The 27,799-nt window shown below is 44.3% G+C and overlaps 1 protein-coding gene across 5 annotated transcripts in view; it reads right to left on the bottom strand.

Moving 5' to 3' along the window:
• Positions 1-506: 506 nt before the first annotated feature.
• FN1 (fibronectin 1) overlaps positions 507-27,799 on the bottom strand; it is a 54,688-nt gene continuing 27,395 nt past the window's right edge. The window contains exons 20-46 of one of the 5 annotated variants that reach the window (XM_087731104.1): positions 27,077-27,343; positions 25,389-25,483; positions 24,867-25,035; positions 24,475-24,561; positions 23,547-23,738; positions 20,951-21,223; positions 19,717-19,899; positions 18,659-18,748; positions 17,829-18,098; positions 17,311-17,427; positions 16,712-16,876; positions 15,851-16,006; positions 14,948-15,061; positions 12,954-13,223; positions 10,879-11,066; positions 9,699-9,786; positions 9,341-9,517; positions 9,014-9,103; positions 8,620-8,799; positions 7,976-8,065; positions 6,681-7,147; positions 5,959-6,097; positions 4,302-4,466; positions 2,900-3,025; positions 2,205-2,311; positions 1,777-1,887; positions 507-1,347 (exon numbers count right to left, since the gene is read on the bottom strand). In XM_087731104.1, the coding sequence (XP_087587230.1) occupies positions 1,273-1,347; positions 1,777-1,887; positions 2,205-2,311; positions 2,900-3,025; positions 4,302-4,466; positions 5,959-6,097; positions 6,681-7,147; positions 7,976-8,065; positions 8,620-8,799; positions 9,014-9,103; positions 9,341-9,517; positions 9,699-9,786; positions 10,879-11,066; positions 12,954-13,223; positions 14,948-15,061; positions 15,851-16,006; positions 16,712-16,876; positions 17,311-17,427; positions 17,829-18,098; positions 18,659-18,748; positions 19,717-19,899; positions 20,951-21,223; positions 23,547-23,738; positions 24,475-24,561; positions 24,867-25,035; positions 25,389-25,483; positions 27,077-27,343 (4,451 nt within the window). In that variant the 3' untranslated portion in view covers positions 507-1,272. The remainder of the gene's footprint in view (positions 1,348-1,776; positions 1,888-2,204; positions 2,312-2,899; positions 3,026-4,301; positions 4,467-5,958; positions 6,098-6,680; positions 7,148-7,975; positions 8,066-8,619; positions 8,800-9,013; positions 9,104-9,340; positions 9,518-9,698; positions 9,787-10,878; positions 11,067-12,953; positions 13,224-14,947; positions 15,062-15,850; positions 16,007-16,711; positions 16,877-17,310; positions 17,428-17,828; positions 18,099-18,658; positions 18,749-19,716; positions 19,900-20,950; positions 21,224-23,546; positions 23,739-24,474; positions 24,562-24,866; positions 25,036-25,388; positions 25,484-27,076; positions 27,344-27,799) is intronic. The other 4 variants (XM_087731106.1, XM_087731107.1, XM_087731108.1 and 1 more) reach the window with 4 other exon arrangements.

The following is a 27,799-nucleotide window of genomic DNA, read 5'->3' as shown; positions in this document are numbered from 1 at the left end:
CCCAGGGGCAAGGCATGGAGCAGGGTCTCAGCGACCCAGCATCCATCTGGACCTGTGGGGGAGTCCCTGGGTCAAAGTACAGTTAAGCTTTGAACACATCCAGCTTCAAGGGTGTGGATGGCCTCACTAATTTTGGCAACTCAAAACACTGAGAGCATATTTGATTCTAGGTATTTAAGTGTCTGGCTGGACTGAGGACCATCTCTACCTCAGTTCATGTCCAAAGCAGGGAATATTTCCCTTTTTCTCCCCGTTTCCCACAAAGCAAGCCTCTGCCTCCTGCAGCATGGCATACATACTCAGAGTGTCTCTGTGCTCTACTGGGGCAGGGGGTGCAGCTGGAAGTCTTAATTAACAAACTGCTCTACAAAGGTTCTCTTGAGGTTTACTTCAGGCGTCATTGAGATGTTTGTTCCATCTTGTTTCAAGGCAATGTTACTCCAGCTCAGAATAACAATCTTCATCCTAGATTCCATGGTAGCAAAGAGAATCACTTAACCTACATGTCTGGTTTGTAAATCTTTTTATTAAAAGAGTTGTTTTTTCTTTTCCACAGTAGTAAAGCTTTGGCACTTACAGTATAAAAATAATCACTGATCATAATTACACCAAATTCCTCTTTGTCAACTGCATACTAAGTGTCTTCAATACATTTTATTCCCATATAAAAACACTTGAAGGTCAGGGGAACAAAACTGATAAATAACAGTATGAGATATAAAGATACAGCTAGAAAAATACTAGGATCATTGAGAAAGAATTAGGACTGTGCATATTTTAAATATCACAGTGACTGGATTTGCTGTTCCTATCTTATTGCTGGCTGCACGCTTATGTGAAAGCAGAAGTGTTCGGTGGACTTTCCTATCGCTAAACTTCAGTAACGTTGTACTCAAATGTTCTTTGCATAGTATGGGAACCTTGAATTTCTACACCCTCCCTCCCCCTTAATATTTTGATCCCCCACCAATTTGTGATTTAGCATCTCCCCCCTTTTTTCTTTAATTTTGAAAATACTGACTGGTATTCAACACACCGAGCAAGAACAAGACAATCGCTATCAATCATGAGAAAAGTCTGAAACACCCCAAGAGTGGCGCTTGGAGAAGCTGTGAGTTGAGCTTAAGCTGGGAAAATGGCTCCAGAGCAGAGGGCCATTCTCAAAAGATGCGGTTTTGCTAGCATCACTCCAGTTTGGATGGTAATCGTGGCAGATGGGGATTTATACTTTGGTTTGTCTGTTGCCATTGCCGCAAGAAGTCTTGCTGGATGTTACTTTCCCCGTGGATGTTGTGTGTCTGCCTGTACATCTAGGGGCATGAAACACTCAATTGGGCAGTTGACGTTCTGTTAGGAGGGAAGGAAATCAGTTAGCGCTCTGTCCTGTAAGGACGGACAGTTCTGTGCTGTGGTTTGGGCTGAGAATTGTTGCCAGCCTGTGTAGCCATTCAGCTTTCTCAGCACAAAGCACACAGCTAGTTTACAGCAGCAAGCGAAGGCGAGGTACATGCACTACCGCCAGAGCATGCAGGCGCATCCCAGCGCTAGTAAACGAGAAGCCCCGCTGATGTGAGCGTGGCACTGAACGCTGTGTGTGGAAGTGTGAGCCTGTGCTGTGCAGAGCTATGGTTTGCTGGATCAGTGGCTACCACGCACTTCTGACTGAGCAGAAAGCTAGACGCTGCTCTTATCCCTCGAACCCTGTACAGACCCCACGCATCTGTGCCATACACCAGACTCACAGTAAGGGAGGGCAGAGAAGGAAAGTGTACTCACGGTGTTTGTGGCCTGGTGGTATCTCTGTGTAAACTGTGTGTAGGTATGGCCAGCAGAGCCTTCAGGGGCCACCTCCACGCTGGGTCTGCGGCAGTTGTCACAACGCCAGCCCTAGAGAAACAGAACGTGCGTGCGCCGGTCAGACCACACTGATGTGGATGGCCAAGGAGCTGCCAGAATTCACGCGTGTGGGTACAGCTCCACCAACACCAGGGAGGTTGCTTGCATTTTATACCACGCAGGCCCTGCCTCCAAGTCCCTGCAAGTACTTATGCTCTCCTACTAATTATTTTTCTTCTTATATGGGCCTGTTTTGGCCAGGCATTAGACACCATCTGACCTGAAACCCAGCAGTCTTAAGACTGCACTCCAGCACAGCCTCCTTTCCTCATTCCCTGTGTTCAGCATGCCAAGTCCCTCCTGCTTACCTGCTGTCCTCCATAACAAGTGCAGGAGCAGATGGCCCCAAAGTACTCCTTCTGCCACTGCTCTCCGACTTGGTACATTTTCCCATCATCGTAGCACGTAGTCTCATCTGCGGAGGGACAGGCAGAGCTCAGTTGCATGGCCTGTGCTTGGCTTTAAGCATTCTCAGAGCAGCTTGGTGATCAGAACAGGAGCCTCTGGCCACCGCGCTCTCCCTGTTTGACTGGAGGCTCACTGACTGGCAGGGGAACATCAGTCATTTTTATAGCTCTCCAGACACTTTAAACTGGAACGTGAGGGTATTTGCCTGACAAGAGCAATGCAGTTTAATTCCTAGTGTGAAGTCTAGAGGATCTTCAGGGGACAGACCCTGCAGAAAAGTCCTGTGTTACTGATCAGGGTAATCTACACCACTTAGTGCAGTGACGTGTCCCTCTCGTGTGGCTGCGGGGCCAAGGGCAGACAGATGTTGAGTGTGCTGCGATCTTAGCTAACAAAAGAGGGTTTTCTTCTTTTCAAGCTTGGGAATGTGAGTTTTATGCCTTTAGCTCTTGTGAGAACAGATTCAATGTGTCACTGAATCAGACATACTGATACTCTACCTGCCCCTATGGCAGGACCTTAATGGGAACAGCCCTGAGATGCTGAAACTTCCTGAATGAGAGCTCAATTAAATTAACATCAGAAGGAGACTTACGAGGTTCACACTTGAATTCTCCTTTTCCATTTCCAAGGCAGGTGCAGCTCATCATCTGGCCATTCTCCCCCTGCCGGTCCCACTTCTCCCCGATCTTGTAGTTTACACCATTATCGTGGCACCACTCTGGAGAAGGCAGAGGAACGAGAGAAGCAGGAGTTATCCCCCACACTGCAGTGACGTAGTGGGAGGAGAACAGCTTGATGTCTCAGGAACCAACAGAGGGGCAGGAGAAAGAATCTTTTCAGCTCATGTAAGTCCCAAGGAGGAAATGGGTTCCTGCTGGAAATGGGTTCAGCTCCCGCAGCTTTTAACTGGCGAGGACCGTTAACAGCTCTGGAAGTGGCTAGAGGCTCTTAGGAAAAGAGCAAGTAGGACGTGACAAAGATTGGGGAGGTGGAGGAGGGCTGGCTAATAGGAGGAGAGGTGAAATGAAAGGGAATTTAATAGACATGGGGCAGACAGGGGGAGAAAAATATTTTAAATGCTCTTTTTGAGCTAATACCCAGTAAAACTGTATCACAGAGACTACAAAACACAACAGGTAAGCCATGCATATGAAATGATGAAATACAAATATTAATCCTTTAAAATAAGTGTCTTCCCTGCAGTCACTCCTCTGAATCTATGCAAATTGCAGAAATACCCTCTTTGCTTAGCTTGCTTAGCTTGCTTCGCAATTTAAAAGCGTAATTTAAATTAGTTGGATATGTGTTGTGTTAAACCACTCAATCACAGACTTTTGTTCCATTCCCTTACACGAAGTTTGATACTCTTCCATGTAAACCACAGCCCTGCAAAGAATAAAACTTAGTGCCCCGGCAGAGGTGTTGCCTGCTTGACAGAGCTTCAAAGAACAGCTGAGAAAATGAGAAAACTCATTCTGCAAGATGCTTTGCAAAGGCTGGCTGTAATGCAAAACAGACTCAGTATTTGCTGTAATACCACTGAAATCCACGTAAGTTCTGTCTGGCCCACTGCAACGATGTATATAATTAGGAGATGAAGATTCAACCATAATTTAATACTCAAAGCTGTCTTCTTAAATAGCTACTCACATAATATCATTTAGGCATCTTGCCTGTCTCACTTTTACACATTACCTAGACGTGCCTGGCAAGGGTACGGAAAATAAAACAGTTAACTTTGGTGAAAAAGTCATTACGTATCAATACAATATCAATTGTTGCTGATGCAGTGAATGGCAATACTAGATAAGCTGCACAGCTCAGAAGTAACCAAAGTTTTCCATCAGTTCTCATGATGCAAAACACTGATTTGGTTTAAAAACTTGAGAGCCTGCATTCATTTGCATCGTGTTCGGATCAGTTTGGTTCTATCACACATGCCATTAGTGCTCAGGGAGCTTAGAGACAGGGATGGTCAAAAGCAAGCTACTCACTAGAAGAATCGCATCTGAAATGACCACTGCCAAAGCCTAAACACTGGCACCAGAGTTTAAAGCCAGTTTCAGATAATCGCTCCCATTCCTCGCCAATGGAATAGAAGGAGCCAGTGTAAGTATCAAAGCAGGTATCGTCAGCTGGCTGGTTTAGTCCTTCAGACACTGGAACGAAAAAAAAAAAAAAGAAACAGGCATCACACACAGCAATAGGAACTACTGAAAGACAGAATGATTTTCACTGAATACATGCTTTTTTTTTTTTTTCTTCCCACAATATCCTGGCAGTAATGGAGCTACCCCATGGGCATATACTTGATGGCTCTGTCAGCAGTCCAGGCTCCCTGTGATTTATTTTCCATTTGCATGTGTCAGAGCAGTGGAATGTTAAAAAAAACCTGACATGAAGGCTATTTTCATTTTGATTTGCCAAGTTTCAAGCAAGTGTGAGTTTCTGCATTTGCTGCTGGAGAGCAACAACCTGACTTAGCCTGTTTTTAAGAGAAACATGCTGTGAGATGCTGGAGAACAGCAGGAGGTTGGTAGCTGCATGTGTACTTTTTTTGGGGCACTTCAGACTAGCTCATGGCAGGGGGATTGAAGGAGGAGACCAGACCTTATAGCCGTGCTGTTGTATACAGATGTCAACCTTGGGTGCATGCCTTGATTGAAAAGTCGGTGTTTTACAAACACCAGTTCAGTGTGTGATGATCAGGGTCAAGAGTTAATGCTCTCAGTTCAGTCTGTGACACACATAAGGCAAATGGGATGCTGGAAGGGGAGAAACAGCTTTATTTCCCAGGGAGGTGGGGGCAGTAGGGGGCTGCACGGAGAAGCTCAATGGGTGGACAACATAAATCCTTAACTCTTCATTTCCTCTTCTCCCATCCTGTCCTCCTCTTCTTTTTGACCTCCAAATACACACAGGAGGAGATGGAAGGAGAGAAAATGAGTTGTTGACCAGACCCCTGTGCTGGTAAAAGCAAAGCCCAGGTCCCACAGGGTGTGTGTGGGCTCTGGGCTTTCCAGCTGTGGCAGGTGCCGTCTCTGACCACAAGTACTTGTGGTTGGTCACATGGCTTCTAAGTGCTGCCTGTTTGCGCTTAATTAGCATCTCTGCAGGCAGCCTGCCCGGCTGCCAGACCTTTGGGATGGTCTAGGACCTTCGGGATGGTCTAGCGGTGCTGCTAGATCAGCAACACAGAAGCAGTGGCAAATGACTGACAGAGCAGTTAAGCTGGCCACTGGCACCTTCCCATAAGCATGATCTGTTATTGTGACAGCAGATCTTCGCTGCTGGGCAGGAATCTGTCACACCAGCGTGACACCCGACTTCTTTTGAGAGTGGCAAATACTGCATCTCTTGCTCTGTCCTGGGCACTGACCCTAGAAGAGTGTATGGAGCCTCAAACCACATTCTTCATGATTAGACATCAGATCAGAATAGCTCTAGTCACACTGTCAGTGTGTCAGTTATCCAAAACCAGTAGACTTCACAGATCACTTGTCCCAGTGCCCTGCTATGAACTCTCCATGTCTGGAGAAGTTTCCTTTCTGAACTGTTCTCAAGCCCGGGCACCAGGTAGGTTGCCTTGAGTACGGGAAATGAGGCAGGAACAGCACAGGTTCACCTAGACTCCATAAAGCTTTGACTTACCAGTATTGCCAACTGTGACCACCTCCTCCAGCACCTTTTGTCTGCGGTGATCTTTCAGGGCTTCCACTATGATATTGTAGGTGGCCCCTCTTGTAAGGCCAGTGAGCGTAGCACTGGAGGAAGTTCCGGGAACCCTGAACTGCAACAGGAGGCAATGCCACGTCACCAGAAAGGGAAGAGCGATTACCCTTTAGGTGTCACCCCACTCATAGGAAAGACAGGGTGTTTAGGTTGACTTCTGTGCTCTATACCTTAAGGGAGCCAGCCTGTTCCCCTTAGACATTCTGAGAACTTCAAACAATACCAAGTTAAACTTGACTACTCTGGACTATGATTCATGAGGGATATGTTATTGCTGCCACTTCAGGGAAACAGAAACCAAGGGAGACAAAGGAGAAGGGCTAAGGGAGTCTTTGGCTTGGAGAAGCAGCACCTCAGTCTTTGAAACTCCCAGTTGTCTCCCTGACTGCCCCCTTCCCTGGTGAAATGTTGATACTGACAGCATTTCAAGGGCTTTCTGGTTTAGCAGTTTTATCCTCTCCTTCATGGAGAAGGCTACAGAAGGGAGGCATTTATCTTGCTCACAGCTACACGTTAGTAAGACTCTTGAAGCCAACTCTGACTGCCACCCCCTTAATACAGTAAAGGGACGGACTCCCACGAGACATCTGCTGCCGCAGGTGAGGCTAACACCATTCCTGTAGCTAAGACAGTTCAGTTACCTGCAGAGTATCTTCATCCTGGCTGACTGGCTGACATGAGATGATGTATTCAGAGCTCTCCAGCAATGGCCTCCAAGAGATGGTTGTCTGAGAAAGAGCTTCTTGACCTGTGGTGTCATTGCGCCTGGGCCCACGGGAGTGCGGGTATGAAGGTTCAACTATGATAGGCACTTGGTACCCAGGGATTTCAATCGCTTCATCTACGTTTGGTGGTGGCCGTCTTGACCCCGGCCTAAGGGGAGTTGCTGTAGTGGGTACAGGCCGTCTGTAGCCGTGCTCCTCAAAGAAGACTTGTTGACCCTGGTGTCCTATTGTCTGTGGGTGCCCAGAGGTGCCTGGAAGTTGGATACCGTTTCCATTGTCATACCTATTGTTTGTGAGGTAAGGGGTCCCCTCATCAATGGAAGGTACGTCGAGAATGTCGGGTTGGTTGGGGTGCGGTCTGGTAATCAACGTGGGAAGCTCATCTAGCCAAAGAAAGGTTAGAAGCCATAAAGCAAAGTGTGGCAAATTAACAATGGCAAATTCAGCAGCTAGAGTGGATGCTGTGCACTGCTCCAAGCATCAAAGATTAGCAATCATCTCAAGATGCAACACACTTTTTATGACCTCATTGTGATTGTGAAGGTAATTTCTATCTCTCTATATATTTATATAGTATATAAATATATCTTTCATACATAGGCATAAGAAGTGTGTTGGTATGAAATTTTCATACAGCTGAGCAACAGTTTTGAACACTGCAACCCGAAGAAGTCACCACTGCTCAAATTGAGAAGAAATTATTACGAGAGATATTCGTAGATTATCAGTTTAAGAAAAAAATCACTGGTGTGCAGTACGAAACCAGCTCCTTTATCACATTCGGCTATACAGCCGGTATTTTGCTTGCTACAGGTACCTCAATCTCACACTGCTGAGGGTGTAAAGTAAGAGAAATTAAATGGGCAAGAAATGAATGGATTCTGCCTTTGATGCCATCATGTGCTAGATGGAGATGCGAGTGTCAACCCTGATTTAATTATGAATTAGGTACACAGGCAATAATCAAGCACCAAGCATGTTGTTCTGTTCTTAGTGTTCAAATGCAGCTAAACGTGATTCATATAACTTCAGAATCTTACCTCCTGCATCCCAGAAAGGAAAACCTCCTTACAAAGCCTATTTGACTCATAAACAGGTGTGGCTGAACAGGGTATTTTAAATAACATTATTATTTCAGTCCTGAGATTGTATTCCCCAAGTGGAAGACATCAGCTCCTGTTGGCACACAACAATCCAGAGCTTTGTTTTACCTGTCCTTTTTCTGCCAACCAGTGGTTCGCTCTTTTGATTGTTCTTCACAGCAATGATGTAGATGATGTATTCAGTTCCTGGTTCCAAACCTAGGGCAGGAGGAAGGACATAAGCAATCTTAAGAGTTGCTTTTCTTTTATGATTGTGTGTGGGATGTAAGGCAGAATGAGAGGTGGGTACGGCTATAGTATGGGTATGTGCATTTTGGATCTGAGCTTTTCAGGACGGTACAGAGAGTCCAGCCTCCTGCTGCTCAGAGCAGGTTTGAAATCTGATCATGTCAGCTGGGATCATGGATGCTGCAGACACAAAACATAATGAATCTTCAGAACGTGTGACTGATGACGGGGTGCCAGAGTCATGGGCTTTTTTCCTTGAACAGATGACAGTTGTGGTGGCAGTGGAAACAAACATCTGTGGATTGTTCAAATCCGATGGTTGATCTGATTAGAGAAGTGTATTGTGTTTGTAGGACAGGTGTGCTTGTAAAACCGCTGTCTGTCATTAGAAACCACAATAAAGGAACAAAACTTGGTCTTTCTCTTAGCTGAACATCAACACATTTTATAATTAGGGCCTCCCCGCTCTCTTCAAATATAAGTGTTTCAGGCAAAATGCTCCCAAACAAAACAGAGACAGGTACCAGTAATAGTAGCCTCGGTGGTGCCGGGCCGAGGGCGAGGCAGAACCTCCTTGGCTGGTGAGCCAGGTTTCTCATATCTGATGATGTAGCCTGTGATCTTGGCTCGTGGAGGCTGCCAGGTAGCCAGGAGGGAGTTGCTTGTGGTTGTAAGGAAGCGCAGGTTAGAAGGAGCATCAATAGCTAGGTGAAAACAAAAGGAAACAAGTCAAATGCTGTAAAGGCAAGCATATTCATCTGAACTGTATCTTCTGACACCCTTCTCAAACTCAGGAGTAATACCTATTGCTGTAAATCACAGTAAATATTATACGTGATCAGATATAGACAACTTCTGCCTGACCATATGTGATTACTGTGTGTTAGCATGATCACAAAAGTCAGACAAGATCATTACCAGTGGAGGCATCAATCACTACTGGGGAACTGCGTGCATTCTCATTCAGAGTGTAAAGGTAGATCTTGTAGTCATTGCCAGGTTGCAAGCCTAAAATGAAGTTGAAACACAAATGTTAGCTAATCTGAGGAAGCCATCTAAAAGGGACATCAGAATGTCTTTCAACAACTTCTTCTTGAAGACTAGTCTTTATGACTCAGATATTTTTTCTTTCCTTTTGTTCCTATATTATTCCTCATCAAGGAAATTCAACTACTAAACAAGAACCCAGCGTACCTTCCAATATGACCCTGGAAGCTCCTGTACCTGCAGAAGCCCCTCACTTACCAGTGATAGTGTAAGTCCTAACATCAGGGCTGATGGTCCTTTGAATGGGGTTCTGGCCACTTGCTGGGACAGCATCAACTTGGAAGCCAGTGATGGTCTCAGTCTTGGTTCTCCAGGTAATGGTGATGGTTGTCTCAGTGGCATCTGTCACACGGGCCCTGCGAGGGGGACTAACATCTGCACCAGAAGGAAAAGGTCTCCTGTCAGTACTGTGGGGACTGTGAATTTTACCAGCTAAGTGTTTGCGAAGGCCTTTGCTGGAGCTTTGCATAGAGCCCTGCTTTTGACACAGACTAGGATCTCGGCCTCTGCACCCAGCACAGTACTAACTGGTCATTTGTGGAGGATCACTACTTACTTTCAAGGGTGGTGACCACCCCCTGAGCTGGTCGGCTGGTCAGCGAGTCCTTCAGGGCATACACGCTCACTTCATACTTGGTTGCTACCTAGAATGGACAAAGTTATAGCATGTTACGAGAAGGACCTGGCACAGTGGGAAATACTCCTGCCCTCATTCAGTGTTTGGTGGAGCCATGTTCCTTGGTCACCAGTTACTGAAGTATGAAACCTTAAAATAAATCAGTGAAGGATTGACACAGTAATTCTAATTATTTCCAGCTGTAATAAAAGAGTAGACATAGACCCTGATAAAAGTGCTGTTGATAATACTACTATTGCACATATGCACACCCAGGAGCAGAGGAAATCCTGGAAAAAGCTTATTTGTCATCCCTCATTTTGGAATCTGTGCTTCAAAGCTGATTCTTCAGAAAAACCTAATTTACATCCTGTTTTTTCCTGGGGTTAATGGATGCCATTTGCTATGATAAGGTGCTCTTGCTGTGAAGAAAAGAGAATGGTGGAAGTTACAGCATGGTCTTTCATCCTTGACTGCATCAGACCAGGAGTCCACTTAGACTAGAATGTTTTTTAAAGGCTCATTTTTGAAAATGATTCATAAAACTCCTTAAAAACAGATCAGTAGCTTTTTAAGATAGCAGGAACCATAAAAGCAGTGATTTTCAGCCTCTTCCAGTTCAGGCACTCCTGAAATGTTTCCAGTGGAGAAGATGGCTATATAGCAAATTTAAGCCTACTCACAGAAGACTTGCATTTTTTACTTACATTTTGTAGATGTCTTAAAAATAGGCAATAGACTGCCAGAGCTCCCACATCACAGCTTGAAAACCTTTGCATTAGGTCATTTTATCTGACCTCTTTTGTGAAAGATGAGTAAAAGCATTTTACTGGGCTACTGCTGACAATTCGTATTTGATTAAGGCATCCAGTCTCTCCATGCTAAATGAGGAAGGGGAAAGAATGCAGATTCAGCAGGGCAGTTCCTTGCCTTTTAAAAAGTACGATAACGAGTAGTTACAGCTGATGGCTAGTCAGACTTCAAACAGAGTCAGGCCCTTAGGAGCTGTAATGATCTACTCCAGCTGAGGTTCCTGACTCAGGAATTTGAAGTTGCTTCAAGTTCTTCTAATATCTCCTTCCCACAACACAGTCTGAATTACCCAAAAAAAAAGAGTTACCATTAATCCAGACACGACAGCAGAGGTACTGTCCGGAGAAAGGTTGATTTCTTTCATAGGACCAGTCTTTTCTTTGGGGTTCACTCTGACTCTGTAGCCAGTGAGGCGAACGTTTGGTGCATTCCAGTTGATGGTAAGACTGGTGGGAGTTACCTGAGTAAACTTCAGGTTTGTTGGAGGTGGAATTGCTGCAAAAATCCGGATTGGCACATGGTTAGTTTAAAGAAGACAATCTTGGATAAAACAATATTCTCTCCTGAACATAAAACAGGTTTAGGCCTGAAATACATGGGCAGGAAAGTGGTGTGCCTTCTGCAAATACAGGCATAAAGCACTCTGGAAGAGGACAAGGTATTCAGGAGATTCTCAAATCTACAGTAACGCTTTTCAACAGAAATAAGGAGATTTCGATGCTTTAACACTGAAGTTAGGTGAGTAACAACACTTGGCTGTGATAAAAGGTGAAAGCTTTGGGAGGTGCTTAAACCTGTAGTAGACCAGTCTGGTTTAATTCTTCTGCCTGTCTCTGCTTTTCATCACACAGCTAATAGTTTAGTCCTGCTTCACTTGCCTATCTCTGTTCATTTCTAAAATATGATGGATGATTTACAAAAGTAAGTAGGAAGCAGGCCCAGGAATTGCAAAGAGGATATAAAAATACTGCAAATGCAGAGGGGAAGCATTTTACAGCCACTTACACAAGTGTAAATTACTACACAGAGAGCAAGGCAATGGAAAAGCAGAGCTGTGGTGGCCATAAGGCTCATCACGCAGGAGTCTGTTCATGAGCTAACACATCTGATACCTTTAAAAACAAATGTTTGCATAAAAAAAAGAGCATCCATTGAAACATTTTCTTGCCTTACTGTTGGTAATCCTTGGGCTGTATACAGGGGAACAATATACCTTACCATAGTCCCCACTATTAGCATGTTGCTGTGAAGTTTTCTAATTTTATAGAGTGGAAATACAAGATAATTCTCCCTTGTTGCTTTGCTCAGAGCTCAATCTAAAGCCCATGAAAATCAATGGAAAATCTTGAATGACTTGAAATACGCTTTTGAACAGCCTACAAAGTGTAAACCCCAGAAAGTGGGTTTTAAAAATTACTATGTTTGCATTTCTCGCAGGTAGTCAGCCAGCTGTTTCAATCATTACAGCCCTTTGCTTCAGTTTAGTACAGCAATCTACACTAGGAACCAGTGTCTTCATTACACCCCTGGAATTATAGTGCCAACTTTTCATCCACAAATGAATGGGAGACCTTTATTGCAAAGGTGTTACCTTTGTAATAAAGACACGTCTGGTAATGCTGGAAGCTTTGCAATGGATTCCATATTGCTGGAGTAATTTTATCTCAAGCAATAGCTTCCTTTTCCTTTTTCACAAAGGAATTTTAAATGTATTCTACATGAAGTTGGATCAGACTGGCACATAAGGGACTCTCCTGAATGGAGCACGTCCTCTTCTTGTGGAGGTGATGTGAGCGCAGGGTGTGGGTGTGCACATGGGCTGTAGCCCTTAGGGCAGTGCCAGTGAAAGATCTAGAGGCTCTGTGAGACCTGAGGGTTAAGCAACGTCCTAGCCCTTCATGCTCATCTTTTGCTCCATCCAACAGTGAAGACCCTGGGGGATGAAAGCTGCCCTAATCTCTCTGTTGTTGGTAACTGCCTCTGCTTGGAGGTGCCCCATATCCTAAAGACAAGACCAGAGCGTTGTGAGAGGGTGGTTCACCATGAATTAGGCTCCGTGACTAGGGACCGGACATTACTGATCCACTTGAGGACTGAGAGAAGGCTGTAAGGTAACATCCCTCCTTTCCCTAGAATCTGCTCTTCAATGCTGCTGCTCTTTCCTGCATTCCCTGCCTTCCCTAATGTGTATGTAGGCTGACTCCGCTGGCAGCCAGCTCTCCAGCACCAACTAAGCCATCTCTCCAGAGCAGTCACATCCCCTTGGCTGCCCCTGGGGCTTCCCCAGCACGGAGCACCAGTTGCGCATGGAAGCACACTTTACCCAACAGGGCAGAAGCCACTGCTGCCATGGCCTGCTGGGTGGTGTAGTTAAAGGTGTACCTGTGGACTGGGTCCCAGTGAGGGGCAGGCTCTCCATGTCATCGTATATGGCAACGATATTGATAGTGTACTCAGAACCTGGCCTGAGGCCATGCAGCTCAGCAGTGTCTTCTTCGCCACCTGGGGCCGGCAATAGCTCATGGATTCCATCCTCAGGGCTTGAGTAGGTCACCCTGTACCTGGTGACTTGCCCCTGCGGGCTTTCCCAAGCAATTTTGATGGAATCAACATCCACCTCAGTGAATGTTAGTCCTTTAGGGCGGTCAATGTCTGTTAGGCAAATTAACGGTAAGAGGTTATGTGATAAAAAGCAAGTTGTGGGTGAGGAAAACAAAAAGCATTTCTACTACATGCAAAGCAGTTTTCGGTTTTGTGCGGGAGACGGGGTACTCGATTCTCCTCTGTGCTGCACCTTGCACTCATGCTTACAGCTGTGCAGAGTAAGGCTGCGAATTTGCAGGTGCCAGACAGCACAAAGGCAATCTTGGCTTTGTTGAAACCAAAAAGGACTGGCATTACCACCTTCAAAGCAGCCAGGACACCAACTCTTAGCTATATTTGAGTCCCCTTGGCACTGAAACCCCTTTTACACAACTCTAGCAGCATTAAGCTACCTTGAAGTGGCGAAGAGGAAAAAAGAAACGACAATTTTAAGACCCACTTCTACCACCAGAGCCAGTAACTGGTTCCTAGTGCTAAAGGCAGCCAGACAGCCCACCTGACTCGGTAAGTTTGGATTCATGCTGCGTTTGGTTTTTGCTATTGTAAGCTGCTGTGCAAAGCGCCAGTCCAAGGAGAATCAGTCCCGCTATTTTCTTTCATAAATTAATATCCAATTAACACATTTATCAAGAAAGCAAATTACTCAGTATATTGTATTTTAAAAACGGTTAGAAACAAACTTTTCAGCTTTGTATTGAGTGCACAGGGAATGTCCACAGGTGCAACTGGGTGATACGCACGCTTCCTAATGACACCAATTCATTGGATTTTCCTAGCAAAGTGGGAGCTCAGTGCTAGACAGCAAGGTAAGTGAACTTTGCTCCACAGAAGTCTAATGTGGCTACCACAGAGCTATGTCTGTTTGTTACACAAAATGGGAGGATCCGGCATATCACCTTTATATTGGATCCAAATTATGCTTTTCTAAAAGATTTCAACTTCTTTTATTTGCCATGTTATATTAGTCCTGAATTTTCTACATTTTCTAGTCGGCAAAGGTGATTTTTGTCCAGGAATTTGTTGACTTGAAACCGAGATGCACTCTTTTCCCACCTTTGCAAAGCTTCAGAGGAGCTCCTGTTGTCTTTAGGACAATTCTGTAAGTATTTGGGGCTAAGCTGTGGTTTTGAATACAAGCCCGAGCAAGGCAATAACATGCATGCAAATGCGTACCCCAGAGGTGTCCCCGAAAAAGGCACTTTACATAACAGATAGCCCTCTGAGTTACATGTTCCCTCTTCCCTCCTCTTTGTGTCCAGAGCAGTACTGCTGTTTTGTACAGGCAGATAGAGCAATTTGAGGGCTGAGTTGTCCTTTCTTTTGCAGTGCTTCATCCCAAGTTCTTGATAACTCATGTGGTTTCCTTTACTCCCTTGCACAGGGCAAGTGCTCCCAAGCCAAGTCCAGTCCCTTAACAGTAATCACCTTTGCCACCTAGCTCCAGAAAGGAGATCTTTGCACATTTTTTCCACTGATTGGCTGAAGGCAAACAAAACCCAAAAAGATTTTGCAGCTTTAGTGAAAGAAAATCAGAAGCGCAGCATTTTGATGGGGTGGGGGATTGCATTTTGCCAGTGTCTGAGGGAGAGGGACTGCATTTTTGCCAGCATCTGCAATTTAGGTGCACGGTACTTATCACAGGGCAGACCACCTTGCATTCTCCTGGAGACTAGGCACCTGCCACTTGCTTTCCCTGGGGATGTGATACTGCACGGTAGATTCAGACATCAATAGATAACATTTGTTTTGTTACCGTAAAGTGAAATACATACTGGTGACAGCTGTCTCAACCAAGGGGAGGCTCTCTCCATTCTGATTCTGAGCGTAGACACTGACCATGTACTCAACTGTGGGCTGCAGACCTTCAATAGTGACTTGTGTTTGATCTGGCAGGAAAGAACAACATTAGTCCATCTGCAGCTGCACAAAGCTGCCGAGCATTGGCCTCTAAGCAGCCTTGAATGAAAGACCTATATTAGCCATATGTCATTAAAACGAGATAGGATTGACACATCACATCATCACATTTACCTTTTGCTCGCACTATGCCTCTCTGGCAGTGCAGGACAAGGCATCTGCTATGTGTGCCTGCTAAAAGGCCCCACAGCTAAAAGGGCAGGTTAGCACAGCAAAAAAAGTGAGGCAAGAGCAGACCAGCTTTCACCATCTTCTGGGATAGGATTGACCACTAACCCAACTACATCACAAGCATCCCTGAGTGCTAATCTCTGCAGATCCCACAAAACCCACTGTGTTCCTGAGAGCTGACTCGGCAGACTCTATGGTAACAAGGTCAAGCCTGTAGCATATGTGACTGAGTCCATGCTATGACCAAGGGTTATGTGACCTTCAGAAGGATTTCAGAAGAAGTTTTGCTGGATGCTAGAAAATCCAGTGGCATTTCTTTGAAATCCAGGTGCCTTTCAGAAACACTGAGGTTGCCAAGAACAAACCTTTGCGGCACAGTGGTGTCAAAGAAATGCGAAGCTTTCAGGGCAAAAATTTGCTCTAGCTTCTCCTGGGTGAGACCCAACTGAAGTCAGCAGGATGGCAAAAAAGGTACAAGCAGGAGAAAGTTTGGCTTCGAGCATATGCCTAGTGCCTGATAGTGTTGATTCTAGTGGTCACGTCTTGCATTCTTTACAGCTCTGGTGAAGGATGTCATGTACTCTTACCTGCAGGGACATTTTTAGTTTTTGTGGGCCCATGTCCTTTCTTGGGGACAGCCGTCACCCGATACCCTGTGACTGGGGATGTTGAAGGGAGCCATCTGATGCTGATACTGTTGTCCTGGACGTCGGTAACTTGCATCTGGGATGGTGTGTCTATTTCTGGGAAACAAAAATAGTTTTTTCTGAGTATGTTGGTACAGGAAACCCTCCCTCCATTGTTACCTCCTAGATGAATTTTATTCTGCTCTTTCTTTTCTAGGCTGTGCTTCTTAGAACAGAGAACACATGTTGCTATTTATTTGTCCTTCATGCTAGCCCAGAGCAAAAAAGCCTTAACCTTGATGTGCAGGTGACTGACCTTGTATTAATGTTAGTTGAGGATTTTTGTTGTTTTAAAGGCTACTGAATGCCTTTATCTGCAGCTACAGTAGGAGTAGGATTAGGCTATATCCAGATCAGGAGTGAGACAACAGTCCTGGAGTTAGAAAGTCAGGTCTCATCAGGATCACATAATATGACAGTGCACCAGAAGCACCAGAGTTAAGCTAACAGTGACCCCATGATATGAGCACCCAACAGGATTTCCACTCTGCAATAAATAGCCAAATATTGCTTCTATCCCCATCTGGACTCCACAGGGTCTCCCTCCTCCAAAAGTTCAAGTCCACGATCCCCTTCTGTGTCATGTCATTATCATGCTGGGCCACCATGACACACAGCTCCACTGAAAATGATGGGCTTACAACATAGCCCATGACTTCTAAAAGAAACCAGGGATCAGTGATACAAATTTATGAGGATAAGACAACACAAAGCTATAGGGTTTTTCTGTGGGTTTTTTTGTTTTGTTTAAACAGGTCTCACCTGTTTTGTAGGTGACAGTGACTGGCTTGCTACTGGCAGGGCTATCTCCACGGCCAGTTACAGCATACACGGTGATGGTGTAGTCTACACCAGGTTTGAGGCCAGTGATGGTAGCAGTAGACATGGTGCCAGGCACTGTAAACTCCTGCACAGGGCTGCTTCCGCCTAAGGAGGGCAGGGTGGAAAAAGAAATGTAACGGATCTCTAAATTATACATTTTAAATCATGACAAAAACCAGGACAATCATATATGCATCAAGCTGAAGACAGGACCCTGTTGATTTCAGTGGTTCTTGGGTCAAAGTCTTTTTCAGACCAACCCAAGGAAAAGAATGAAATATGTACACAGAACCACCTCTAAAATGACTAGAGTGCTCCAGATGCTCTTTCCTCTTGGTAGACAAAAAATTATTTGCTCTCCTTTTAAAAAAAAAATAAATTGTTACTATCATCTTCTCTAAATATGCTGCAAGAACCTCAGAGATACAACAGTTTTCTGTCTGCTACAGTCCAACTTGCCTTTGCTATTTGCTGTGGCTTTCTAATGGCCTCAGAATAGAGCTTCTGGTCTGTGACTGGCCATGGCAGCCTGCCCTCACCTGTTTCACCGTAAGTGATCCGGTAGTATCTGACTGTCACTGCAGGAGCATCCCAGGAAATCACAAGGCTGGTCGGGCTGGTGGGGGTGACTTCCAGGTCCCTTGGAACATCAGACACTAGAAAAACAGAGAATTGAGAGACACTTTAAACACAGTTAATGTACATCAGCTACGTATTCCACCTGTCATACCATGCTCCTCTGCTACTCATCTGCCTTAGTTTTAGCCCAATGCACACACCTCTACAGGTGAGGTATCTGGTTAAAAACCATCCGGCATTGGACTAGATTTAATGAAAAAAAGTTCTGCTGGCCCTAAAGACATCTGACTTGACCTGAAAGTAGCATAGGTGCTCCCACCTTTTTCTAAATCAGGCCCTACCTCAGTATCACAGGCACCTCCTCAGGAGCAGAGTTTCACCAGCTGGTAGGGAAGATCTGGTTTAACAGCAACTACTTTGCTAGAGGACACCCAAAATCCTTGCGGTAACTTTTAGCCAGTGTTCTCTCAAGGCTTACCCGTTGTTTGTTGGCCGACCAAGGGCACACTCTCCTCCCTGCCGTTGATGGCGATGATACTGACCACATACTCAGTCCCTGGAAGCAGGTTGGTAAGGGTGATGGAGTTCCGTGAGGGGGGCACGCGATCCTCCTTGGGCCTGCTAGCAGCGTGCTCTCGGTGATGCCGGATTTTGTAACCCGTAATGGTGGCACGAGGAGCAATCCAGTGGACAGTGAAAGAGTTAGCAGTTATATCCGAGAAGTCAAGGCCAGTGGGGGAATCAAGACCTGGGTATTTCAAAGAGACAAGAGACTGAGCTCAACTGAACTACTGGTCATGGTTCATTAAGCTCAGTACCACAATGCTGCCAGATCCTAAGCCAAATCCTATTCAGCCGTGGAACTTAACACGTGCGTTCGGGATCAAAGCAAGATAAACAAGCACTGGAATGCAACTGCAGATAAAGAGCGTATGGCACACACAGATAACACAATATAAAACAACATACATGACTGGCAAACTCTGTTACACAGTTACGAAAGAAGGAAGACTCGGTGATAGATATGATTGATTGATAGGCTCTGCCTAGGCTTGTTCTCAGGCAGACACTGTCAGTATATGCACACCAGGGTCTACAATGCTCTATTTAAAACCAACAGAAGTTCTGGCTCTCAGATATAATGAGATGTGAGATTTCCTAGCATTTCCCAAGATGTGCATCTGCATTGCTGTTTGGTATCTAGCTGACGACCCATCAACGAGGTGACAATACACAAGAAAGAGCAATGAAGTCCCATTAAGGAAGCTTAATGGATGGCATTAATCACACACGTGTCTTAGGCTGTACCTGTTTTCTGGATTCCAGACAAAGGTGCACTCTCATGTTGCTCAGAAACACTGTAGACTCTCACCAGATATTCAGTACCAGGGAGCAGATCTGTAGAGTTTAAGTACAGGAATTTAGACATATTTCTTTATTAATAGCTAGAAGTCACTCAACCTACACAATCTGAACTGTGTTTCTTAAGGGAGGTAATTAGATTTTGCTTGATGGAAGATCTGAGCCTCAAGGACAGTCAAAAATTTACATCACTTCTTTTTGTGGCATTATGGTTGCTTGCAATGTTTTAGCCTGAAGGAGCATGGTATCCTGTATCATTGCTTCATTAGTTTGTCGAGACTGGCTAGAAGCAATTAGTTTTCTACAAGGTCCCTTCTAGTTACCTAGTAGTTTCATTATGCACTGTGTCAAAGCTTTAGCTCTTATAAACTGGAATAGGGCCAAGGATTTCCAACACAGCTATTCTAACTCAGATGAGCTCCAGATCTGGTCTCTTATTCTGAAAGTGGATATTGTCTCTCACTCAACCAACCTGATTCTAGGACAGAGAAAAAAACCTTTAAATATCACACAGCTCTCGCCCCAGCAAAAATTAACGCTGAAAATGCCCACGTTTTGTTGCCACGTCCTGTAAGCTACAGTATTTATTTTCCGGTCCTGAGCATACAAAGCCAAAGGAGTAATGACCTTTTGCACATTCTGATCCCCTCCCTGAACCTCTGCACTGCAAGTGCTTGACATTTTTGGCAAACCAGGTGAGTAATATGTATTTACTCTTAATACCTAACCAAGCTGCAAATCAAAGCAATTGCCCCATAGTCTGATTCATCACTGTCCTTGGATTGATAGGAAAAAAAACTTCCTGTGGTTTGGCTTCAACTTGGGTAAAGCAAGTGGCCAAACCCCATTTAATGCGAGTTTGTACGTGGCTACTTCGACATCAGCTTAGATCAGCTGAGAATTTGGCCAGTTACACTTACAGTAAGCACTTTTTCTTTTGCCTCAACTTATGTCATATATAAGGGGCCTCATATTCGTTTGACTTACGTAGGTAACCCACTTACTTGTTAAGATCACCATGTTGTCTGAGGGTGAAATTGTCAGCTCTGCAACATCTTCCTCCTTCTTCACAGGTGAGTAGCGCACCAAGAAACTGCTCAGCACGATGGAAGTTGGTGCAGTCCAAGTCACTCTCATAGTATCAGGCCCCACATTAGTGAAGCGGAGATCAGTGGGAGGAGGCACAGCTACACAGCAAAGAACAAATATATCTTAGTTCTCCAATTCATTAAAAAGTTGATCAAGAAGTATGTTCAGGGAATCACCAGAGAAAGTACCTCATGCATAACAGACTACTGTGTCAGACCCATGCAAACAGACTTCTAAACTACATTCGGTTCTACTATAGTTAAGAGAAAAATATGTCTGTACTACTGTCAGGCTCCTTTAATCTCTTGGCAATTCCCAATGCTTTAAATATACCCTGTGGGGCTAATTTGAAAACAAGGTAGCAAGTTTCAATAACGTGCTTCTTGCAGCTGGATTTCATATTACAGATGCGGAGCCAAGAGAGGTTTAAAGTTGCCATACAGCAGCTTACAGATGGAAAAGTAATCTCATCTAGAATTCATACATGCACACACAGGAGAGGAGAGGGTATATCACTAATTTCCTATGACTCTACTTCTACTCGTGTCGAAGGATTTACAGCCTCAGGATTTTCAAACACAATAGGATTTCATGCAAGAACCAGTTTTCAGCTCGCCTCCTGCTCATGCACTATATAGAGACCCTTGACGGTGTGGCATGGCTGTCAATGGCATGTAGTTAGGGAGTGGTGTTTCATCTGCATCCTTTGGGGCATTGTGGAAAGAGTGGGGCCACCACTGAAACAGACTGCTGGAAGCTCAAAGAGTTGTCAAGGCTGGAGGGTGTCTGCTGAACTGCTCTGCCCTTTGGCACTCATTTTGGGGAATCACAGTTTAAAAGTCTGGTGAATATACAGCTCATGTTTCAGGCTCTTGATTCCAGCTGGATCCTGGAAATCTGAATAGCAGAAGGTGAATGAGCCTGGCAAGTCTGCAGCCATTCACAGTATTAAAATGCCTCAAATTAGAAAACTGAGCAGCGCATACCCATCCCCAGCTGCCGTTTAGAAAAAGGAGCAAGCTGGGTCTGTCTGGCTTCCCCGCAAGGAGCGGCTCAATTCCTCTTTGGACAAAGCCCCATCATCCCGACAGCCAGTGACAGCATGAAACACCGTTCATGTCACAAAACACAGAAGTTTTCAAAATTCACCCGTTTGCTGTGTCAGAGTGGTAGGGGCGCTCTCTCCGCCATTAATGAGTGTGATTACACTGATGTCGTAATCAATGCCCGGCTCCAAGCCTGTGACTGTGTAGTATCCTACTGAGGAGTCCACAAAATCTTCAAAAATAGGGACACTTTCTCCTGCCGCAACTACTGTGATGCGGTAACCAATAATGGTGGAGGCATTTAACGGGGTCCACCTCAGGCCGATGCTTGAGTCAGTTATGTCAACAAAGCTTAGGTCAGTGAGTTGGGGCACCTCTAATGAGTTAAAGAGCAAACGGGAAAGGCAAAGACATACAGAGGCAAAAGAAAGACAAGGGAGAAAAAAGCAGTGTTCATCACTCTTAACATTGACAGAACTTTAGAAGCAATTGCGGTGATATGCAGAATTTCTCTTGAGGTTTGGGGGAAAAGGAGGTTTTTTTAGTGGTTTGTCTTTTTTTTTTTTTTTTTTTTTTTTTCTTTTTACATTGTACCCTTCAATGCAGTCTCCAGCTGCCTCCCTGGGCAGACAGAAGCTGAAACCCCGATCCCTTGAGAAAATGCACTTCCACTTTAGACATACAATTTTCAAGAAGGCCTACAAGAGGCACTTAACTTGCAACAAATTTACTTTGAGCAGTGATGAGCCATGAAGACCCATCATTTCCTGATGAAAACAGAAACAGAACAAACATACCACTTTTTTTTTTTTTTCAGGTAGAAAAGAGGAGATCAAAATCTATTAACATTTAATTAAAACTACTCTTCTGAAATATTAGTTGATTGACCCTCTAGAATTTTTGTCTTGTTCAAATGGTAAGTCTAACTTTTATCATTGGGATCATAAAAATATCAACCTCTTTAAAGGGGCTAAATCAGCCTACACCCTCAGCTGGTGAGAACCATCACAAAGCTTCAGGGTAGATCATCCACTACCTGAACTATTTACACTGGACTTGGCCAAGTCTCAAATCCCTGTAATGGCTTGAGGATCTGGCTCAGAATTCCTCAAGTTCTACTTACCACTAACTGCTGCAATGTATGTGCTAAAAACAGACGATACGGAACAGTGAGTAATAAAACACTTTCACGGAAAGACGGCAAATGGTTAAAAATGACCTTTAGATGGTAAGTATTCTGTAAGAGCAACAATGTCCCCATATTCAGAGGTTATGCCCAGCACATGATGTGGCTAAGAGGCTGACTTGATTTGTTGGCTAAATTGTTCAAAAATCTCAGAACTGAGCCACCAAATAAAGATCTTCTAGATATTGCCTAAGTTTCTGTACAGCAAACAAGCACAGCTGCAATGGATATTATTCCTATAGCAAAGTTGTTCTTTTCCTGTATGTTAGGACCAACAGAATTGGGCAAGGGGTGGGGAATGTTAGATGCATCTTTAATTGACAATGGCCAAACCCTCAGCTGCTCAAGTCAATAGATTGGTATTGATTTAAGCCAGAAGATTTGGCTATGTAACTTTAGCAGGGTGATCCTGAAATCAGTGGGAGCTAACAGATGCTCTTCCTCCCTCAGGATCAGACACCAGTAGGTAAGTCAAAGATGCAGGACTCTGTATCCATTCTGTTGGATCATTACAAGTTAGCTTCAAAAGGAATTATGAGACAGTAATATTGCAAAAGACTGGCTTTAATAACAGTGGTTATGTTCTATTTTAATGTCTTTCTAGGAAAAGACTTATTTTACAGAATAGATGCAAAAAATGCCAGTTTTCTGCAAAATCATTGTTTACCCACATGGAATGCATGTACCATATCACCTTTAAAGAGTGCTAAAAGCCAGAGACATACATTCTTAGCTTTCCCTCACCAGAAGATGGTAAAAGGCTAAAGCTATTACTGCTTTAATTATGCAGTATCACAGTATTAGTTCACCCCCAGGGAGCATACAGCACTTCAGTGAAGCACGGAAATTTTAAAGCAGCGTTATAAGAGCAAGCAAACACAGTAGCTGGCATCATTTCAGGGCTGAGCAGAAACAAAAACAAACAAAGCAAGCCCTCACAAAGGAAAATTAAATGAAACCATTTGGGGAGATGCATATTAATTTTGCTACTGTGGCTACAAAGGTAGTTTCTGCAGTCATCTCAGCATGTAATGTGAGGTGGCACACACCACTTCGTGTCCCAGAAGTGTTACAGTGATTGACCTTTCAATCTTGGCTTTCCTCTCCATTGTGCTGAAGTGATCTTCTGCCACTATTGCTGCCAAAATTTCTCTTGTGTTCGCTTCCCACTCATACCTCTCTTCACCGACTTCCCATTCCCACCAGCTGTGCTCCAGATGCCGGGGCACTGCAGGGCTAAGTTAAATCTCTGTTGCTCTTCTGCTTAGTGTACTGATGCAACAGATCCATCTCTTTACCACCACCCTGTTGACAGACAACGTAGGCTGCCCATGCAGATTAGTACATGGGTATAAAAACTGCTGTCACATGCTGGCACATGGCTCTCCTGCTTCTAAGTCTAAGCCCTCTGCCATCAGACTAATAGGAGTTCTGCAATGTAGAGCTCTTAGGCTCAGCAATTTGGCTTTAAGTAGCTAAAACTGCTACTGCTAACTGCTCATCTTTTCATTACCTTGTGTGATGGTTTCGGAGATGGGGATACTCTCCTGGTCGTCCTTGACCGAGTAAACGCTGACATTGTACTCCACACCAGGGTTTAGGTTTTCAAAGGTGCAAGTGGTCTGATCTGCACCTACTACTTCCTCCAAGGTAGAGCCCTGCTGCCCATTGGTAGGAGCCGTGGTCACTCGGTACCCACTGATGCCTGAAATACAGATATACCAGTATGCAGTAATCTCATGCTGTATTGATTTACATCAGGACTCAGTATAAACAACTGAAGCAAACGTGACATTTTACAAGTGATTTTGCCACCCTGAGCCCAGCAGGCAAGAGGTTACTTTGTCAAGTGCCCCAAAACGAGCTTCCCAGGAGGCAGCCTCTCACAGCATAGTTTCAGTTCCCTTTGAGACCTTACCAAACTGAAAATCTCATAACACGTCAAGAAAAGATCCACCTACTGACTGAGAGTGGGGTTTTCAAAAGCTTTCAATCCTTGTTTTACAGAAGTCAATTATATAGCTCCCATCAGCTATTGTTGGAGAAGAGTTCATCTTGAACACTTTCAGATCTTCCCCCTTACTCTCAATGACATGAATGTTTTAGTCCATTTTGCTTTCCTTCCCTTGGACTTTTTTTAAACCACTGGGGATATCTGAAGAAATCCTTCAAATACCTAAACCAGCTGAAATATTTAAACACATTCATACTCCAAAATAGCGTATTACATGGAATGTAAATCATAAAGAGTCCTATGGCAACCTATACTTAGCTGTGAATTATATCCTTGAATATATCTAGAAACATGTTCATTTTTCCTTAAATGACTCAACAGCAAGCTTCCTGTCAAGCTCCTAATGAACTGCAAGGCACCACAGAACAAACATTAGCATTCTGATAAAGCAGGAGGTTCGAGCATAAGAGTGAGCTCCTGTAGTTACCTGGAGTTGTGCTTCTATCCCAAGAGACTACCAGGATTCCAGTATCAGGATTGGGCTCCAGGCGCAGGTTGGTTGGTGGAGACAATGCTGCAAGCGTTCAGACAGATGGGTCATTTACGGCACTGAGAATCATGCTAGCTCCCTCAGCATCCCTTCTCCCCACATTATATCCTCACCCTTCAGGATCAGCTAAAAGTATTCTCCTGAAGTTGTGACCCTGCATTGCATGAGCTAGTGCTACTGTCACCTATGCATCAAAAAGAAAAACCCCTCCCAGACCACAACAGGAGGAAAAGACTAGAACTGACTCCCAGAAGACAGTGATTGATCTGGGGAGCACAGGGGAAGCAAGTGGAAGAAGGAATGATTGTGGAAAAGCAAATGTGTCGTACGTGTAATCACTCTCCTGATGATTGGAGTCTCTCTCTCCTGGCCGTCCATCAGGACTGTGAGGCTGTAGGTGTACTCCACTCCAGGGGTCAGGCCAGATATCACGATGCTGCCAGAATCAGAGATGACCTCCCGAGGAGCCTCTCCACCTTGGCTTGGGCGCACACCCAGCTGCAGAGAAGCAGCAAAGTTTGCTTTATCATCTCAAATACTCCTATCCCAGCTACCAGCATCCTGACTTATCATCCAACATGAGTATCATGGGCCCTTATGCTGAACGCCAACCGTTAATCCTGTAACTTGCGTTTTAGATGTCCCACTCATGAACTTGACCTGAAGCCTAGAGGACATGCTTGCATTGACCTCTGTGACCTAGACCTGCACCCTGTAAGCAGCATGTCTTTTGCACCTCTTTCCTTTGTGCTACTATCTTCACTGCAGTCCACAGTAAACAGCTTTAATCTGTCCTCCCTATCACAACGATACAAGAGGAAAAAGAAATATGGGACTTCAGTTTCTCCTACCTTGAAACCAATCCTTGGGGCAGGTGTCCAGGTGATGACAATAGAAGTCTCAGTCACTTCTGTGTTAAAAGGAGGAACAGAGCCAACAGGCTGATCTGTGAAGTGAATTGACAGAGTTGAAGTCTAGCTGCTGTGATGGCATCAAGCAGTTAGAAAACCAGACCTATAGCAGTCCAAATAGCAAGAGGTATGTAATGAGATGCTGAACTATATTACTTTTGAAAATCCAGTGATTTGGGAGCGATCTGACAGATGACTTCTGTCTGCTGCTGGGTTTGATAGACACAATATGCAAGTGGTCTAATCATAGCCAGTGTTTTTGTTGTTCCTGAGGAAAATGAAAATATTGAACTGGGCCTCGTAAGTTGTCTATGCATCCAACCCCAAGAATTTGGGGAATATTGTTTTCGGCACGATACCTAAAGTGTTCCTCAAAAAGCAGCTTTTTTCCCTTCACCCACCAAACGCCATTCAATCAGCAGAACACTACACTCTTGTCTGTCATCCAGCTGTCCCAGCTAGGACTATCTCATCCCTCACCAACACCTTCAACTCTTTTGAAATCAGCAGAGTTAAAGGGAGCTCAAAGTCAATCTGAGGAATCTGTGGTCCCATTGATATCTGTCAGGAGCATCACACAGAAGCCAAAGACTTTGTGTACCCTAAGAATCAGTCCAAATAACTCCACTGAATTTAACCTGAATTGGCATTGTTATTAATGAAGAGACTTGGTTTATTAACCTATAGTCTTAAAATGAACTGGTTTCGTTCAGATAAGCCAGAATTTGAAGGTAAGATTCATCTAAGATATCCAGTCATATTCTAATTGAGAAATATTCGTAGATAAGGCTGTCTGTCAGCAAAAAGCACCTTGCCAAGGTCAACAGTGTTACTCTGATTAGAAGTCTGAACCCTTATTTGAATTTCACATTGTTCTAAAAGAAACCACATTCTCTTTTGAAAAGAGGATGTGGTTCTGGGCTTGGACAACTTCCGAGTTTTGCTAGTTTATGTGACTGCTTCATCATTATTTAAACAGTGAATCTATTTGTTCTTTCTAGAAGTATGTGTGGGTTCTTACAGAACTCTCTTTCCTCCCAAAATTTGCTTAGTATTTCTTCCAAGCCAGCAGCACAAGTACAGATGACTGAAATTTAAAAAAAAAAAAAAAAAAAAGAAAAAAAAAGGATAGAATGCAATGCAATGTTTGTGTCAGTTTCTGTAACTGCAGTTCAGCTGCCTTAGATGGTATGGTTGGGCTTGAGAAATGACTGCCTTCAGCTTTATACAAATAACGGACTAATTATTTGTTGCCCATTTTAAGGAAGCTGTTTGCTTTCCTTGATTTGACATGCCAAAACCAAACAATTGGAAAGATCAAGTAAAATTAAATGTCTTTTTCATGCAGTTAAACAAAAACTGAGGTACCAGTAGTAAGTTTTCCCTTTTGTTTTGAATCACCAAAAAGCTGAAATGTATTTTACTAGAAGCTTTTTGATGCAAGTAACTCTCTCTCTCCTGCCAAATAGTTCAGAAAGAAGAACAAGGAATATTTCCCAAGCAGTTCTGCTGGAATGCTACTTCAAAAGGCTTTTTCTGTAAACCAATTCACAATAGCCACTTTCAGCACAAGTTTTGAAGAAAGGCCAGGGCATTAGGGAAGAGGAATATGTGCCTATTATACTTACAAGTCGTGAAGACTCCAGTCTCTCTGGTGCTTTGCAAGTCGTCTTTAACAGCCACAAGATACACTGTGTACTCAGTGCCAGGCTGCAAGTTCCTGAGAAGGTACTTGGTGGCAGAAGGTCCCACATTGTAGGTCCTTGGTTGACCTCCTCTTGTAGGACCTGCAGTCAGCCGGTATCCTGTGATCACAGCACGGGGCCGTGTCCACAACACTAACACTGAATGCTCCGTGGTATTGAGAAATCTCAGGTTGGTGGGGGCATCGAGCTCTGGGGAAGAAAAAGCATAACATGCATCAATTTTCCAGCTGAATCTCTACTTCACCCCTACTTCCAAAGCACATCCATTACCATGCAAAACACATGGATGTACAATGAGGTTGTTGAGCCTGTATTTTTCACTTAAGGCACAAGTGTAACAGTACGGAAGAGAGAAGGTGGGGACAAAGAGAGAGTTGGAAATAGAAGTGAAATAACTATATCCATGCCCCAGTGCCATCCGATAATATGCTGGGCCAGGCAGACCTGTGCATTCTGGGCTGCACCGACTTGGGTCACTGCCATACGTGCCATCCCACGGGGAAGTCAGACTAACGGCTGAGGCGAGACAGATGAACCCAACCGCACTCAGGAATTTCAACAGTTTCTCATGAATGCTGAGCATTTTTTAAAAATCGGATCAGTTTAGACTTGTCAGCATAAGCATGGAAACCTAACTTTAGCCCT

Source organism: Nipponia nippon, unplaced genomic scaffold (genome assembly GCF_047370975.1).
Source record: "Nipponia nippon isolate SJK-2023a ecotype South Korea unplaced genomic scaffold, ASM4737097v1 scaffold_5, whole genome shotgun sequence".
Lineage (NCBI taxonomy): Eukaryota > Metazoa > Chordata > Aves > Pelecaniformes > Threskiornithidae > Nipponia > Nipponia nippon.
Note: the sequence above shows the minus strand (reverse complement) of the source record. Positions and strands in the feature narration are given on the sequence as shown.